Raw genomic sequence first — 19,261 nt, 5'->3', positions numbered from 1 at the left:
GAAGAAACAAACATAATGTTTTATGTGACAATCTACTAAACTGAAAAAAATAGAACGTAAAATTAAAAGATGAACATCTAGCAAATGTATCAAATATGTCAGTGGATTTCTAAAAGTGTATTATTCATTAAGACATCAATGGAGGGATTGTTGTTTCATTACTGATAAGAACTAATACCTGAAATTTCTGTGGGATAATTTTCTCTACAACATTCAAAGGACTTTCACTCTTAATGGACTTAAACTTCCTTACCTTATAAATCTTGCTATTGGGCAGAGGAAGTGAGCTTACTTTTCACTTAACTGCTGAACTAAAATGTGAGATATGTGTATTTTATTCCTTCAATGGGAATCCATAAGAATAGAGAGAGGCATATATGGCTAGAATATTTCCAGAATTATGAAAGTATGTCATTTATAGAATTTGTCTTTCTTCCTATGGCTGGACAACATCAGCTCTGATTTTTTTTTTTTTCTTATCATAACCCTGGCTCACTGGAAGATCCTACTCAATCTTTCTCAAAGGGAGCATCTAAGCCCTTCTTCTCTCCTTTTAATTTCTCTATTTGTGTGTATCTCTCTCTCTCTTTTTTTTTTTTTTTTGATAAACTGGCAATCCATACACCACAGCAGAATGATAGTAACTTATACTTCACATTCTCCTTAACAGATTTAATGAATTTTGATAGCTCTCTCATGTTCATGGGGGATGCCATCCTTTTTATTTTGAGAAGTGATGACTAATGATCTGTGACTTCTTACTCTGTCTGTCTGCCCCTAATGCCTGATCTTTCAAATCAACAAAGTTTTCTGTTGGAATTTCATGTAGTGGGCAATTTGTCAACTGGCTTAAAGGCAATATGGAGCAGCATGATCTATTTTTTTGTGTTAGCAATATCTATTGGCAATGTGGGGAGATGGACAGGATGCATGAAAAAGAGGCTAAAATCTTAGAGATCACTTGTGTGAGATGATGGGGCTTGAGGATGAAACCTAGAGAACTGCAGTGGGCATGGAGAGTTGGGGGAGACATTAAAGAGAAATTCCAGATGTATCTGGATAGGACTTGAAAAGTGAATGGATAGGGCCATACAGGAGCTGGTGTCTCAGAAGAACTGGGAACTCCTAGCTTGGGTGACAAGCTGATTGTAATATTAATTGAAAGAAAGAAGCCGAGGTTTCAAACAGATGTATATACTTTACTATGTTAATTTGATGCAATTGGAAAATACTAGGAGTAGTTATTCAGCCAGTACTTGGAAATACAGATGTAGAAATCGGAAGGGAAATATGTCTAAAATTACAATTTCCATACTTTCCATACCTCTTCCTTGAGGCAGAGCTTTCATACATTTCTGTCTCCTCAACACCAAGCAAAATATCAGGCACTTTATAGGCACTCAGAAAGGATTTGGCAAATTGAAAACTAGGAAATGTCATATGGCTTAAAGATAGTGAATCCTAGTTACCCACTGAATTCCTAAGCAGTAAAGTAAAATTGATATCATTATTCAAATAGAGGCCAAATATTTTCTAGGGTTGTGGCATTAGAGATTCATGTGTAGGATCAAGGGCTGTAGTCACTGTTCCTGTAGGCCTCAATCATTTCTTGCACACTGTTGTCCTGTGACTCTCAGATTACTAAAGCAAAGTAACTTGCCAGGAGAACTGGCAAATTAACTCTACTATTCAAGCTCACCAGTTTCAATTCTGTGGCTCACTGTCTGTGTAAAATATTTTCCTTAGAAGGAGAATTTTTTGTTTGTTTGTTTAAATACAGTCATAAATAGCTTTAAACTGTCTTAATATAGGTATGGCTTTTTTCCAGGGATTGAATTTATTCGACAAGTTCCTTGCACAGAGGCAGGATAAAATTCTATCAAATACAGGCACTTTCAAATATATGTATTTAAATGCAATAAAGATTCAGTACCCAAATCCAGCAGCCTTAAAAGATTTACTGTGCCAGGGAGAAAGCCATTACAAGAAATATGTATTGAGCACTTTTTTTTTTTTTTTTTTTGCAGTACGCAGGCCTCTCACTGTTGTGGCCTCTCCTGTTGCGGAGCACAGGCTCTGGACGCGCAGGCTCAGCGGCCATGGCTCACGGGCCCAGCCGCTCCGCGGCATGTGGGATCTTCCCTGACCGGGGCACGAACCCGTGTCCCCTGCATCGGCAGGCGAACTCTCAACCACTGTGCCGCCAGGGAAGCCCTTGAGCACTTTTATACATTGTACGTGGATAGGCTTATGGGCTTGGGCCACAATGTTGAAGAAATATATTACAATCTGCCCTCCCTCCTATAAAGGTCAGGGGAAAATAAACAGGCAAATTCTATATAGAATGATCAAAGCAACCATAGGGACTAGTAGGATGCAAGGAAGGGCTTCCGATCAGTGGTCATGCCTTTCCAGAGGAATTGTCTGTCTTAGCATACAAAGCATCAATGAAATATCAGTGTGAATTAGACCGTTGATTAAAAAAAAAAAAAGGAGGAATGATTCAGGAAGAACAGCAAATGCCTGGAGGCTAGAAAGAGCATGGTGAGTTTAAGGCAGTGCAAGTGGTTGAGTATGGCTGGCAGAGAAAAGTATGCAGGGTGACTGATGAGAGCTTAGGGTTAATTATGCCCATTATGTGGAAAGAAAAGATGTTAAAGGTCAGCCTGCTAGGCAGTATAAGTAGGTCAATGAACAACAACATGAAAATCAGAGGGACCATGATACAGTGATATTTGTGGTATCATTGTGACCTTTGTTATTAGTTGTTAATTAAAGAGATTTAGACAGGTACTTCCCTGGTGGTACAGTGGTTAAGAATCCGCCTGCCAATGCAGGGGCCACAGGTTCGAGCCCTGGTCCAGGAAGATCCCACATGCCGCGAAGCAACTAACCCCGTGCGCCACAACTACTGAGTCTGTGCTCTAGAGCCTGCAAGCCACAACTGCTGAGCCCTCAAGCCACAACTACGGAAGCCCATGTGCCTAGAGCCCATGCTCTGCAACAAAAGAAGCCACCGCAATGAGAAGCACATGCACTGCAACAAGGAGTAGCCCGCACGCAGCAATGAAGACCCTATGCTGCCAAAAAGAAATAAATAAAAGAAATAAGTTTTTTAAAAAGTGAGATTTAGACAAAAAAATTATGTTTGAGCAACTGACAGTGAATTATTGATAATTTATCCATTTAATGCTTGTATTAGATGCCCAGAGTATAAATATATAAATTATTAATATTTTTTTAAAAATACTGCACTTCTAATAATGAAGATGAATGTTCTGGACTTTGTTAGAAACACTCCATGCATGAACTAATTCATCATCATCTAGAATCTAAAATGTGCTTTCATATTTCTATTGCATAATTGTTTTTTGCTGTATAACTATGGTGATCGCATAAACTTTCATCCAAACTGGGACATTTTTGAGGGTGAAAGATGTGTTATAAATAATTACACAAGGACAACAGGCATAAACATGAACTGTCCTGGCCAAACCCAGGACTGGCTATGATTCTTATTCAAAATGTGTGTTTCATTTTAAAGTGTGCTTAAATGATTGCAATTATGTAAAATTTGGAATAGTGTTTTGAAATGGAACACCCTTTTCTCTTTTAATTAGATGTGTTTTAATCCTTTAATATTCTAAAGTTGGTGAACTACTCCATTTTGCCTTCCTAGTTTCACCTTCACATTTTTGTCAGTATACTTAGTAAATAACTGGCAGAAATAGATAAAATGAAGATGATAAATTTCTAATTTGTGACACCAGCTGTTAAATGTGCATACAGCTTTTTAAAGCAGAATTCTTCTTCAAAGTCTAAAAGAGGATACTTCATTGTATTTTATTTTTCCTTAGCTTCCAAAACAGAAATTGGGATCAAGTCCAATAAAAAAAAATTATGGCCAATGAAAAATGAAGCATTATTAAAATAAGAAAAAGGGAAGAATTTGAAAGACTTACTGCAGAGAACTACCAGATTGCAGCACTTCAATGGATCCTTATACAAAGACACAATATTCAGCTAACATTCAAGCAAGTGGCACATTATTATTCTTACAGATTGATACCTTTGCTTATTATCCCCTTGACTGCACACAAAACACAATAATTTGAATCTAATAATGTCGGTAAAAACTTCCATTAATAATATAAAGTGTTATTAAAACAAAAAAATTATCTGTGGCTTGTCCCAATTGATTTTTGTTTCTATAATTGATAGACTGAGTTTCACTATACCTGGGTACACCAGGACAACTGACTTTGATAATAAAGAAAAATAACTGATTTCAGATTTCAAGTGGGGCAGTTTGGAAACAGTGCTTTGTCAAGTTTCTTAACTCCCACAGAGTGTAGCACCACAGGGCTCCAGGTAGATCCACAGGAGACGATGGAAACACATTTTGGAGTTTTATATAGTCCAATGATAATTAAAATAAAACCGTGCAAGATGAATCTCATGCGTGACTATTTTACATAAATGGTAGAAAGAGCCTTCCTTTGTTGAATGACTCCCAAACCCCTACTGAATGAAATCCAAGGAAATTGCAGTCGAACACAAGGCTCTCTCCAGGGTCTGGCTCTATACCTCATTTCCCTGTTAACTGCTCGTAGCCTGGTACATCATGCCTCCAAGCTTTTGCTTCTGTTCTTCCTTATGGTCAAACGTATTTCCTGCTTTCATTCATTAGCCAAGCCATCCAATACAACACTGAGCTTGGGATAATCCCCAGAAAATTTTCCCTGAGTCCCAGATTAATTTAAATGTCCTTAATCTGTGCTTCGTTAGAGCTTTTACATTGCTTTCCTGTTAGCAGTTGATGTGTTATATTTGATTTATCAGCTTACGTGATTCTTTCCCCTTCTAGACTACCCATTCTTCAAGGACAAAGAAACAATAAATAAATACAGCATCTAGTGTGTATAACATAATCGGTGCTAACAAAATATGTCCTAATTTGAGCTAAAATTAAATGTATCGATATATTATTGTTTGCAGTTGCACTGACAGATAATTAAACCAGAAAACCATTTCTAAGGAAATGCATCTTGGTGAAGTGAAATAAGTATGGCTTTAGCTTAGATAAACTTAAATTTGAATTTCAATTCTGCTGCTTATTAGTGATGTAACTCTGATTCAATCACTTACCCTATCTGAACTTTAGTTTTGACATTTGTACCCATAAGCATAGTAGTAAGTACTAAGGTTGTGGCTATAAAATATACATAAAATACCTTGTACAATGTACATGCTCAGTAAGCTTCTTTACCTTACTTCCTTTTCTTTTAACACTTCTAAATTTAAAAAAAATGCCATAGGGCTGCATATCTATATCTATTTGTTGCATGTTTAGATATGAAAAAGTCAGACAATACACACTAGACATACTGTGTGTCCTTGCTTATTTCTGTTTACTTCAAATGCTTTTCTCCTAGCCTCGATCTCTATTTGGTAAATTCATACTCTTCTTTCACTGCTCAGCTCAAATCTTACCTTCTCAGTAAAGTCTCTAAGAATTAATGGATAGATCATCTGGGTTTCCACAATACCTTTGTAATGATTTTATTACAATATATTATATATTATTAAATCAAAATTGTAATGCCAAATGGATTCCCTTAGCTTTGAAAAATTTTGTGGTTGAAGATCATTTTTCAAAATAAATAATGAAACATATACTAAAATAATTTCTGGACAAGCAAGATCTTTTCGTTTTAGTTTTGAAAAAGCAATAACATTTAAAAACATAACACATTATTAAAATGAAAATATATATAAATCCAGGCACTTTTTTTTTTTTTTTTGCGGTACGCGGGCCTCTCACTGCACTGGCCTCTCCCATTGTGGAGCACAGGCTCCGGACGCGCAGGCTCAGCGGCCATGGCTCACAGGCCCAGCTGCTCCACGGCACGTGGGATCCTCCCGGACCGGGGCACAAACCCGTGTCCCCTGCATCGGCAGGCGGACTCCCAACCACTGCGCCATCAGGGAAGCCCCAGGCACTTTTTAAATACATTCATTGGTTAAGCTTTTGTGGTCAAAAATTAAATCCACTTGGTAAAAAACAAACAAACAGAAAACAAAACCTAAACTAAATGTTAGAAGATGTAATAAATTACAGTATGTAGAATTACATACATTTGACCAAGGCATTTATTACATATAAAAATATCAGTATTTGAATAGCACTGTAATATAAAAAGTTATGTTAAAGAAAAGCAACACAGATAATGTGCTAGAACCGTTGCACTTCACCTTTTTAAAGAAAAACTGGCTAATTGCAGTTCAAATTAATTTTAATTTTTATAGCTTAAAAGTCCTTACAGTAGCCTCTAGAGTATTCACTGATAAACACAAGAACATTAGAACATTAGCTATATTTATAAACCCAAGAATGATAAGCAATTAGTTAAATTTACCTTAATAACCAAATCAAACTTCTGGTGAAAGTCTCTATTTACTGGCTCCAGGAGACTAAGTTCTGCAGTCCTTGGATGCATATGAAAAAATCGTGGGTAATCCTCAGGAGTCCCTGAAAGACATTGATATTTCAGCACTTAATTGAGAACAATAAGTAATATGTGTATTTGCTATATCTATTTCCCTTCATTAACTGAAGAACAAAATCATAATTTTATTAGTAAATTAAGTTTCAAAATTATACAGTCTAGGGAAAGCAGATGCAAATGTGGTATATCATTCATTAGTTTATGAGTAAGAGGGTGAAAATACCTGTTTGGATGATTTTCCAAATATCTTTTATTAAGTGAGTGCTTTAATTAATTTGAAACTTCATCACATAAAAGAGATATAACATGTATTGAGAACAAATTTTGAATTATAAAATTGTATTTTAGTGGTACATAAATCTTAATTATAATCTGCATCGTCTTTCACCATATCTTGTGACAATGACTAGTAATTTGTACCAAATTGCTTGGAAATTAAAATAAGAATATCCTGTTCTAGCTGGGCAAATATTTTTTCTTAAGATAAGTATTCAGCTAAATAAATCAATCATATGAAATAAATAAAATATTTTGAATTACTCAGTGTCTAGAGAGGATATTTCTTAAATGCAGCCATTTTAGTGAGTTGAAATTTCCTTGAATTGTATCATTTTCCTTTGTATACTACAACATTCTTTTTTTCCAAAGTGAAGATAAAGTGGAAGTCAAATCATATAACTGTGGAATATATGCATTTAGCATAACAATAATGATAAGAATAAAATAATACGGCTGCCAATTATTGAATCCTACACTGTACTAAATGCTTTATATAAGTAATCATTGATAACACTGTAAATCATTCCCATTTTACACAGGAGAACTTAGGAGATTTGTAATATTAAGTAATTTGTCCAAAGTCAAAGAGACAATGTCAGACAGAACTTACATTCAAATCTAGGTTGACAGACGCCAAAAATATCCAAAAATGTGTTAATTGCTACACTGTTTTGCTTCAACTATGAGACACGAAAGAAAATCTTCCTGGGCATTATGTGAGGGGAGAAAATGTATGCCAGTAAAATAGACTTTAAAATCCAGAAATTAGGGCTTCCCTGGTGGCGCAGTGGTTGAGAGTCCGCCTGCCGATGCAGGGGACACGGGTTCGTGCCCCGGTCTGGGAAGATCAGACATGCCGGGGATCGGTTAGGCCCGTGGACCATGGCCACTGAGCCTCTGCGACCGGAGCCTGTGCTCCGCAACAGCAGAGGCCACAACAGTGAGAGGCGCGCGCACCGCAAAAAAAAAAAAAAAAAAAAATCCAGAAATAATCAAAATTGCATTTGAAAATTGAGCTTATGATAAAGGAGTCGTCTCAAAATAATAACGGAAAATGGATTTTTGAATAGGAACATTAACCGAATAGGAGAGACAGAAAATGATAAAATTGTGTCTATTCTTCATACAATATACTAGAGCCCAAATGGATAAGATATTCATGCACAATAAGCAATAAAACAACACAAGGGCTAGTAATAGATGAAAACATGGATGAATTCTATTCTAATGTGAGAGTGGGCATAACTTTCCTACCTATGGCTCAAAATAAAGAATTAATAAGGAAAAAGGGTGATAAATTTAATGGCATTACAAATTGCATGGCAAAACACAATAAACAAAGTAAAACTGCAGGTGACAAACTAGGGAAATATTTGTATTTACGTCAGAGACAAAGGCTCATATCCCTAACATACGTACATTTTCAAATTAGAAAAGTAAAAGATCAGCAATATATTTTTTAAAAAGTTTTGGGATAGAGAATGAACAGATGGTTCATAGAAAGAGAAAGGCAGATGACTCTTGACCGCACACAAAGATATTCACCTTTATACATAAGAAGAAAAACTCAAAACCACACTGAGATTCTATTTAGCAATGGTCCAAGGTGGATGCCAAAATCCATGAACTGAATTTTTGCTAATGATCCAACCATTTTTCTCACTATACTGGTTCAAATCTCCTTATTCCTCTAATACAACTCTGCATATATTTTCCAAATGATTCTTCCTTGTCTGTCATTCTCTCCATGGTTTTCACTTACACAGTGTTTGTTCATTGAGAGTCTTGTCATTTCATTCTTCTACCACTGTGATAGCCTCCTAAATCTTCTAACATCCCATTTACTTATAATCACTGAAATGAACTTTACATGAAATAAATGCCACTTTACTCTCCCAGTTAGCTAGATACAATTTTTACTTATTGTTTACTGTGGTGATCCCCAAAGTAGGACTGAGGAAAAAATATCAAACCTCTTGGAACAGGTTAAGATGGCGGAAGAGGAACAGGTTAAGATGGCGGAAGAGTAAGACGCGGAGATCACCTTCCTCCCCACAGATACAACAGAAATACATCCACACGTGAAACAACTCCTACAGAACACCTACTGAACGCTGGGAGAAGACCTCAGACCTCCCAAAAGGCAAGAAAGCCCCCACCTACCTGGGTAGGGAAAAAGAAAAAAGAATAAACAGAGACAAAAGGATAGGGACGGGACCAGCACCAGTGGGAGGCAGCTGTGAAGGAGGAAAGTTTGCCACACACCAGGAAGCCCCATCGAAGGCGGAGACTGCAGGTGGCGAAGGGGAAAAGCTTCAGAGCCGCAGAGGAGAGTACAGCAACAGGGGTGGGGGGGGGCAAAGTGGAGAGATTCACGCACAGAGGATTGGTGCCGACCGGCACTCACCAGCCGGAGAGGCTTGTCTGCTCCCCCACCACAGTGGGCGGGGCTGTGAGCAGAGACTCGGGCTTCGGTTGGAGCGCAGGGAGAGGACTGGGGTTGGCGGACGTGAACACAGCCTGCAGGGGGTTAGTGCGCTACGGCTAGCCGGGAGGGAGTCCGTGGAAAAGTCTGGACCTGCCGAAGAGGCAAGAGACTTTTTACCTCTTTGTTTCCTGCTGTGCGAGGAGAGGGGATTAAGAGCGCTGCTTAAAGGAGCTCTAGAGACGGGTGCTAGCCGCGGCTAAAAGCGTGGACCCCAGAGACGGGCATGAGACGCTAAGGCTGCTGCTGCCGCCACCAAGAAGCCTGTGTGCGAGCACAGGTCACTATCCACACCCCGCTTCCGGGGAGCCTGTGCGGCCCGCCACTGCCAGGGTCCCGGGAGCAAGGGTCAACTCCTCCAGGAGAACGCACGGCGCGCCTCAGGCTGGTGCAACATCACGCAGGCCTCTCCCGCCGCAGGTCCGCCCCACACTCCGTGCCCCTCCCTCTCCCTCGGCCTGAGTGAGCCAGAGCCCCCGAATCAGCGTCTCCTTTAACCCCGTCCTGTCTGAGCAAAGAACAGACGCCTTACGGCGACCTACACGCAGAGGCGGGGCCAAATCCAAAGCTGAGCCCCTGGGAGCTGTGAGAACAAAGAAGAGAAAGGGATATCTCTCCCATCAGCCTCAGAAGCAGCAGATTAAAGCTCCACAATCAACTTGATGTACCCTGCATCTGTGGAATACATAAATAGACAATGAACCATCCCAAATTAAGGAAGTGGACTTTCAGAGCAAGATTTATGATTTTTTCCCCTTTTCCTCTTTTTGTGACGTGTATGTGTATGTACCTGTGTGAGATTTTGTCTGTAGAGCTTTGCTTCCACCATTTGTCCTAGGGTTCTATCTGTCTTTTTATCTCTTAATAATTATATTTTTATTTTAATAACTTTATTATATTTTATCTTACTTTATCTTCTTTTTTCCTTCCTTCCCTCCTTCCTTCCTCCCTCCCTCACTCCCTCCTTTCTTTCTTTCTTTCTTTCTACTTCTACTAATTCTTTCTTTCTACTTTTTCTCCCTTTTATTCTGAGCCGTGTGGATGAAGGGCTCTTGGTGCAGCAGCCAGGAGTCAGTGCTGTGCCTCTGAGGTGGGAGAGCCAACTTCAGGACACTGGTCCACAAGAGACCTCCCAGCTCCACATAATATCAAACGGCAAAAATCTCCCAGAGATCTCCATCTCAACACCAGCACCCAGCTTCACTCAACGACCAGCAAGCTACAGTGCTGGACATCCTATGCCAAACAACTAGCAAGACAGGAACACAACCCCACCCATTAGCAGAGAGGCTGCCTAAAATCATAATAAGTCCACAGACACCCCAAAACACACCACCAGACGTGGACCTGCCCACCAGAAAGACAAGATACAGCCTCATCCACCAGAACACAGGCACTAGTGCCCTCCACCAGGAAGCCTACAAACCCACTAAACCAACCTTAGCCACTGGGGACAGACACCAAAAACAACGGGAACTACGAACGTGCAGCCTGCAAAAAGGAGACCCCAAACACAGTAAGATAAGCAAAATGAGAAGACAAAAAAACACACAGCAGATGAAAGAGCAAGATAAAAACCCACCAGACCTAACAAATGAAGAGGAAATAGACAGTCTACCTGAAAAAGAATTCAGAATAATGATAGTAAAGGTGATCCAAAATCTTGGAAACAGAATAGACAAAATGCAAGAAACATCTAACAAGGACCTAGAAGAACTAAAGATGAAACAAACAACGATGAACAGCACAATAAATGAATGAAAAATACTCTAGATGGCATCAATAGCAGAATAACTGAGGCAGAAGAATGGATAAGTGACCTGGAAGATAAAATAGTGGAAATAATTACTGCAGAGCAGAATAAAGAAAAAAGAGTGAAAAGAACTGAGGACAGTCTCAGAAACCTCTGGGACAACATTAAATGCACCAATATTCGAATTATACGGGTTCCAGAAGGAGAAGAGAAAAAGAAAGGAACTGAGAAAATATTTGAAGAGATTATAGTTGAAAGCTTCCCTAATATGCGAAGGGAAATAGTTAATCAAGTCCAGGAAGCACAGAGAGTCCCACACAGGATAACTCCAAGGAGAAATACGCCAAGACACATATTAATCAAACTATCAAAAATTAAATACAAAGAAAACATATTAAAAGCAGCAAGGGAAAAACAACAAATAACACACAAGGGAATCCCCATAAGGTTAACAGCTGATCTTTCAGCAGAAACTCTGCAGGCCAGAAGGGACTGGCAGGACATATTTAAAGTGATGAAGGAGAAGAAACTGCAACCAATATTACTCTACCCAGCAAGGATTTCATTCAGATTTGATGGACAAATTAAAACGTTTACAGACAAGCAAAAGAGGACAGAGTTCACACCACCAAACCAGCTCTACAACAAATGCTAAAGGAACTTCTCTAGGCAAGAAACACAAGAGAAGGAAAAGACCTACAATAACGAACCCAAAACAATTAAGAAAATGGGAATAGGAACATACATATTGATAATTACCTTAAATGTAAATGGACTAAATGCTCCCACCAAAAGACATAGATTGGCTGAATGGATACAAAAAGAAGACCCATATATTTGCTGTCTACAAGAGACCCACTTCAGACCTAGAGACACATACAGACTGAAAGTAACAGGATGGAAAAAGATATTTCATGCAAATTGAAACAAAAAGAAAGCTGGAGTAGCAATTCTCATATCAGACAAAATAGATTTTAAAATAAAGAATATTAGAAGAGACAAAGAAGGACACCACATAATGATCGATCCAAGAAGAAGATGTAACAATTGTAAATATTTATGCACCCAACATAGGAGCACCTCAATATATAAGGCAAATACTAACAGCCATAAAAGGGGAAATCAACAGTAACACACTCACAGTAGGGGGCTTTAACACCCCACTTTCACCAATGGACAGATCATCCAAAATTAAAATAAATAAGGAAACACAAGCTTTAAATGATACATTAAACAAGATGGACTTGATATTTATACGACATTCCATCCAAAAACAACAGAATACACATTTTTCTCAAGTGCTCATGGAACATTCTCCAGGATAGATCATATCTTGGGTCACAAATCAAGCCTTGGTAAATTTAAGAAAATTGAAATTGTATCAAGTATCTTTTCCAACCACAATGCTATAAGACTAGATATCAATTACAGGAAAAGATCTGTAAAAAATACAAACACATGGAGCCTAAACAATACACTACTTAATAACGAAGTGACCACTGAAGAAATCAAAGAGGAAATTAAAAAATACCTAGAAACAAATGACAATGGAGACACGACGACCCAAAATCTATGGGATGCAGCAAAAGCAGTTCTAAGAGGGAAGTTTATAGCAATACAATGTTACCTTAAGAAACAGGAAACATCTCGAATAAACAACCTACCTTTGCACCTCAAGCAATTAGAGAAAGAAGAACAAAAAACCCCAAAGTTAGCAGAAGGAAACAAATTATAAAAATCAGATCAGAAATAAATGAAAAAGAAAGGAAGGAAACGATAGCGAAGATCAATAAAACTAAAAGCTAGTTCTTTGAGAAGATAAAATTGATAAACCATTAGCCAGACTCATCAAGAAAAAAAGGGGGCTTCCCTGGTGGCGCAGTGGTTGGGAGTCCGCCTGCCGATGCAGGGGACACGGGTTCGTGCCCCGGTCTGAGAAGATCCCACATGCCGCGGAGCGGCTGGGCCCGTGAGCCATGGCCGCTGAGCCTGCGCGTCCGGAGCCTGTCCTCCGCAACGGGAGAGGCCACAACAGTGAGAGGCCCGCGTAACGCATAAAAAAAAAAAAAAAAGGAACAAGACTCAAATCAATATAATTAGAAATGAAAAAGGGGAAATAACAACTGACACTGCAGAAATACAAAAGATCATAAGAGATTACTACAAGCACCTCTATGCCAATAAAATGGACAACCTGGAAGAAGTGGTCAAATTCTCAGAAATGCACAACTTGCCGAGACTGAATCAGGAAGAAAGAGAAACTATGAATAGACCAATCACAAGCACTGAAATTGAAACTGTGATTAAAAATCTTCCAACAAACAAAAGCCCAGCACCAGATGGCTTCACAGGCAAATTCTATCAAACATTTAGAGAAGACCTAACACCTATCCTTCTCAAACTCTTCCAAAATATAGCAGAGGGAGGAACACTCCCAAACTCATTCTACAAGGCCACCATCACCCTGATACCAAAACCAGACAAGGATGTCACAAAGAAAGAAAACTACAGGCCAATATCACTGATGAACATAGATGCAAAAATCCTCAACAAAATACTAGCAAACAGAATCCAACAGCACATTAAAAGGATCATACACCATGATCAAGTGGGGTTTATTCCAGGAATGCAAGGATTCTTCAATATGTGCAAATTTAACAACGTGATACACCATATTAACAAATTGAAGGAGAAAAACCATACGATCATCTCAATACATGCAGAGAAAGCTTTCAACAAAATTCAACACCCATTTATGATAAAAGCTCTGCAGAAAGTAGGCACAGAGGGAACTTTCCTCAACATAATAAAGGCCATATATGACAAACCCGCAGCCAACATCATCCTCAATGGTGAAAAACTGAAACCATTTCCAGTAAGATCAGGAAAAAGACAAGGTTGCTCACTCTCACCACTCTTATTCAACATAGTTTTGGAAGTTTTAGCCACAGCAATCAGAGCAGAAAAGGAAATAAAAGGAATCCAAATCGGAAAAGAAGAAGTAAAGCTGTCACTGTTTGCAGATGACATGATACTATACATAGAGAATCCTAAAGATACTACCAGAAAACTACTAGAGCTAATTAATGATTTGGAAAAGTAGCAGGATACAAAATTAATGCACAGAAATCTCTGGCATTCCTATACACTAAAGATGAAAAATCTGAAAGTGAAATCAAGAAAACACTCCCATTTACCACTGCAACAAAAAGAATAAAATATCTAGGAATAAGCCTACCTAAGGAGACAAAAGACCTGTATGCAGAAAATTATAAGACACTGATGAAAGAAATTAAAGATGATACAAATAGATGGAGAGATATACCATGTTCTTGGATGGGAAGAATCAACATTGTGAAAATGACTCTACTACCCAAAACAATCTACAGATTCAATGCAATCCCTATCAAACTACCACTGGCATTTTTCACAGAACTAGTAGAAAAAATTTCACAATTTGTATGGAAACACAAAAGACCCCGAATAGCCAAAGCAATCTTGAGAACTAAAAATGGAGCTGGAGGAAACAGGCTCCCAGACTTTGGACTCTATTACAAAGTTACAGTAATCAAGACAGTATGGTACTGGCACAGAAATAGAAAGATCAGTGGAACAGGACAGAAAGCCCAGAGATGAACCCACGCACATATGGTCACCTTATCTTTGATAAGGTGGCAGGAATGTACAGTGGAGAAAGGACAGCCTCTTCAATAAGTGGTGCTGGGAAAACTGGACAGGTACATGTAAAAGTATGAGATTAGATCACTCCCTAACACCATACACAAAAATAAGCTCAAAATGGATTAAAGACCTAAATGTAAGGCCAGAAACTATCAAACTCTTAGAGGAAAACATAGGCAGAACACTCTATGACATAAATCACAGCAAGATCCTTTCTGACCCACCTCCTAGAGAAATGGAAATAAAAATAAACAAATGGGACCTAGTGAAACTTCAAAGCTTTTGCACAGCAAAGGAAACCATAAACAAGGCCAAAAGACAGCCTCAGAATGGGAGAAAATATTTGCAAATGAAGCAACTGACAAAGGATTAATCTCCAAAATTTACAAGCAGCTCATGCAGCTCAGTAACAAAAAAACAAACAACCCAATCCAAAAATGGGCAGAAGACCTAAATAGACATTTCTCCAAAGATGATATACAGACTGCCAACAAACACATGAAAGAATGCTCAATATCATTAATCATTAGAGAAATGCAAATCAAAACTACAATGAGATATCATCTCACACCAGTCAGAATGGCCATCATCAAAAAATCTAGAAACAATAAATGCTGGAGAAGGTGTGGAGAAAAGGGAACACTCTTGCACTGCTGGTGGGAATGTGAATTGGTTCAGCCACTATGGAGAACAGTATGGAGGTTCCTTAAAAAACTAAAAATAGAACTACCATGTGACCCAGCAATCCCACTACTGGGCATATACCCTGAGAAAACCAAAATTCAAAAAGAGTCATGTACCAAAATGTTCATTGCAGCTCTACTTACAATAGCTCGGAGATGGAAACAACCTAAGTGCCCCTCATTGGATGAATGGATAAAGAAGATGTGGCACATATATACAATGGAATATTACTCAGCCATAAAAAGAAACGAAATTGAGCTATTTGTAATGAGGTGGATAGACCTAGAGTCTGTTATACAGAGTGAAGTAAGTCAGAAAGAAAAAGACAAATACTGTATGCTAACACATATATATGGAATTTAAGAAAAAAAAATGTCATGAAGAACCTAGGGGTAAGACAGGAATAAAGACACAGACCTACTGGAGAACAGACTTGAGGATATGGGGAGGGGAAAGGGTGAGCTGTGACAGGGCGAGAGAGAGTCATGGACATATATACACTAACAAATGTAAGGTAGATAGTTAGTGGGAAGCAGCAGCATGGCACAGGGATATCGGCTCGGTGTTTTGTAACCGCCTGGAGGGGTGGGATAGGAAGGGTGGGAGGGAGGGAGACGCAAGAGGGAAGAGATATGGGAACATATGTGTATGTATAACTGATTCACTTTGTTATAAAGCAGAAACTAACACACCATTGTAAAGCAATTATACCCCAATAAAGATGTTAAAAATAAATAAATAAAATGTGTTTCTTATAGATACCATGTAGTAAGATCATGTTTTTCTTTTTCTCTTTTTAATATTGTGCCAATCTGAATCTTTTAATTGGAACATTGAATCCATTTACATTGATTGTGATTACTAAAAAGATGGTATTTACGTCTGCCATTTTGCTGTCTTCTATATATCTTATGCCCTTTTTGTTCCTCTATTGTTCCATTACTGCTTTATTTTTCATGTGTACTGTTTAAATTCCTTTGTTTTGTGCTTTACTATAAATCTTCAAATTATGCAAACAATTAAATTGTTAAACTATTCTCCTAGTGGCTAGGCTGGGAATTAAGATTGATGTCTTAATTTATGGCAATCTAATTTGGACTAATAGCAACTTAACTTCAATAGTAGATAAAAATTTTACTCCTGTATAACTCTATTTTACCTTTGCTCTTTGCTGTTATTATCACAATTTACATGTTTCTACTTTGTCCATCAATATAGACGTATAATTATTGATTTATGGTATTTTCTTTAAATCAAATAAGAGAAAGAAGAATTACTAGCATGTGTGTGTGTGTGTGTGTGTGTGTGTATATATATATGTATAAAATGTCTTTTATACTTAACTATGTAGTTATTTTTACCAGTGTTCTTTATTTCTTCATGTAGAACTGAGATACTTTCTATTGTGCTTTCATTTCAGCCTTAGGTCTCTACCCTTCAGTATTTCTTGAAGCAAAGGTGTGTTACTGATAAATTCTCAGATTATCTGGGAATATCTTAATTTCTCATTTATTTTTGAAGGCTATATTTGCTGTATTTAGAACTATTAATGAACATTTTCTTTTTCTTTCAGTTATCTGAACATGTCATACTAATGTATTCCAGTATCCATGTTTCCTGTTGAGAAGTCGGGTTATAACTTTATTGAGAATCAATTTCTATTATAAAGTCACCACTTGTTTGTTACTTTTGAATTATTTTTTGTCTGTGTCACTTGACAGTTTGATTGGGATGTGTCTAAGCGTGGATTTATTGTAGGTCTATCCTCTTGGGGAGTTCAATTAGCTTCTTGGAGGTACAGATTGTTTTCCTCAAATTTAGTTTTTGATCATTACTTATTCCTATATTCTTTCTGCCCCTTTCTGTTCTCTCCTTCTGGGACTCCTGTTATGCATAAATTGGTCCACAGAATGGTATTTTTTAGGTCTCTGAAGCTCTCTTTGCATTTCTTCATTCTTTTTCTCTTTCATCTTCTCAGATTTGGTAATTCAATTGACCTCTCTTCAAGTTTGCTGATTCTTTCTTCTTCCTGCTTGAATCTTCATTGAGCCCTGCTAGTGAATTTTTAATTTCAGTTGTTATACTTTTCAACTCCAAAATTTGTTTCCTTTTCATAATTTCTATCTTTTTGTTGATATTCTCTATTAAGATGACATAGAATTGGCTCAGGCTACTGTGGGTAATCAACAGCAGTGGCAGTAATTCCCCCATTGATAATAATGATGGTAGGACCAGTGAAGGGGTTGGCAATAGTCGCTGGATAACCTTTTTACACACATCAGCATCCACATCCTCAAGTCTAGTAAACCGACTATCAACAATGTGTGAAAGTAGAAAAGCTTGCCACCTAGCAACTGGGAAAACAAGCTCTGAAGAACACATACATTCAGAATTATCTGGATGGACATAAGGGAAACTAAGAGTTCTGGAAAAATAGGTAAAATCAGAGCCATGGGAACCCTGTCTTGTGGCAGAGGGAAAGGGTTTGTGCTTGTATTCTTAACAGTTTTGCATGACTTAGGAAACATACTTTATTTTTCTTCCTAATGGTAATAACAACATCAACTAACATTCATCGAGTGCTTTTTTCCAGGCACTAATTTACATGAATTAGATCAAATTCTCTAAACACTTTTATAGAAAAGTCTATTTTGATCAATCCCTTTGTCAAAGGTCTATTTTAAAGAGGAACAAGCTGAGACAGAGATTAAGTAACTCGCCTAACATTATATGAATAGTAAGGGTTGAAGTCAGGATTTAAACATGGATAGTACAATTCCAGAGGCTATGCTCTCAACACTTACAATGTCCTCTCTGCCTTTTAGAAATGTACATACTATGAAAATATATCAATTTATTTAACTTAGCTGTGAAAGCAAAGTTAATGATGGAGGTTATACATATTGTGTAGTACTATCCATTATCCTAATGTTGGAGGTTGATGAAACTTAACATCATTACGTCATTTTTCTGTTCTAATTCCTGCATTGGTTCCACGTTTCACTCAGAGTAAAAGCCAACAAAGCTCAATAGTATACAAGACTATATTTTCTGGTCGCCCTTATTTCTCATACCCTCTTTCTTCTACTTCTCCCTCACTGACTCCTCTCCAGTGCTACTGGCCTCATTGATGTTTCTGAAACTCACCAGGCAAACTCCTGCTTTTATCTCTGCCTAGAAACTCTTTTCCCAGATATCAACATGGTTAACTCCTTCAAGTTCTATAGGATTTTACTCAAATCTCACCTTTTCAATGAGACATATCTTGATCAATCCTATTTAATACTGCAACACCCCTTCTGTACCTCCAATCCCATTCATCAGCTCGACTTTTCTCATAGCACTACCACTTATTTTGTATAATAAATACATTTATTTACCACATTAATTGTTTATTGCCTGTTTCTGCTACCCAAAAACCAGTGCTACAAAGTGAGGAATCTGTCTTGCTCAACAGAGTAAGCAACTCATTTATTCACAGAGATTAAGTTTTTTAAAGTGAAAGAAACATGAATATCAGTGGATACTATCCCATTCTGAGTAACATGGTTCCCCAAGACTATCTTTAAATGTAATGCTTTGGACTTTGCACAGGCTGCATCAACTATCTAAATAATTTTTATCCCATTTTATACTTGAAAATCCCTCTCTTTCTGCTAAAATAACTCTGTCTAAGCAATTTCCTTAGAAATCCTTAGTACTTTACTCCCATGAGACCACATGATATGTGGCTCATACTTTATTTGTAGTACTTAAAACCATGTATTTTAATTTATCTTTTGGCATGTTTCTATCCATAGACTCTACCCCTCCCTAACCTAGAACCTTTATCCCTTATCTTCGTATCTATAGCATCTAGCATAGTAATTG

At 37.8% G+C, this 19,261-nt stretch overlaps 1 protein-coding gene across 1 annotated transcript in view; it reads right to left on the bottom strand.

Moving 5' to 3' along the window:
• PCDH15 (protocadherin related 15) overlaps positions 1 to 19,261 on the bottom strand; it is a 743,572-nt gene that overhangs the window by 328,891 nt on the left and 395,420 nt on the right. Inside the window, 2 exon segments of the mRNA XM_032608284.1 lie at positions 6,420 to 6,532; positions 14,928 to 14,931. Coding sequence (XP_032464175.1) covers positions 6,420 to 6,532; positions 14,928 to 14,931 — 117 coding nt within the window.

Source organism: Phocoena sinus, chromosome 16 (genome assembly GCF_008692025.1).
Source record: "Phocoena sinus isolate mPhoSin1 chromosome 16, mPhoSin1.pri, whole genome shotgun sequence".
NCBI classification, from domain to species: Eukaryota; Metazoa; Chordata; class Mammalia; order Artiodactyla; family Phocoenidae; genus Phocoena; species Phocoena sinus.
This window is presented reverse-complemented; position numbering and strand designations above follow the sequence as displayed.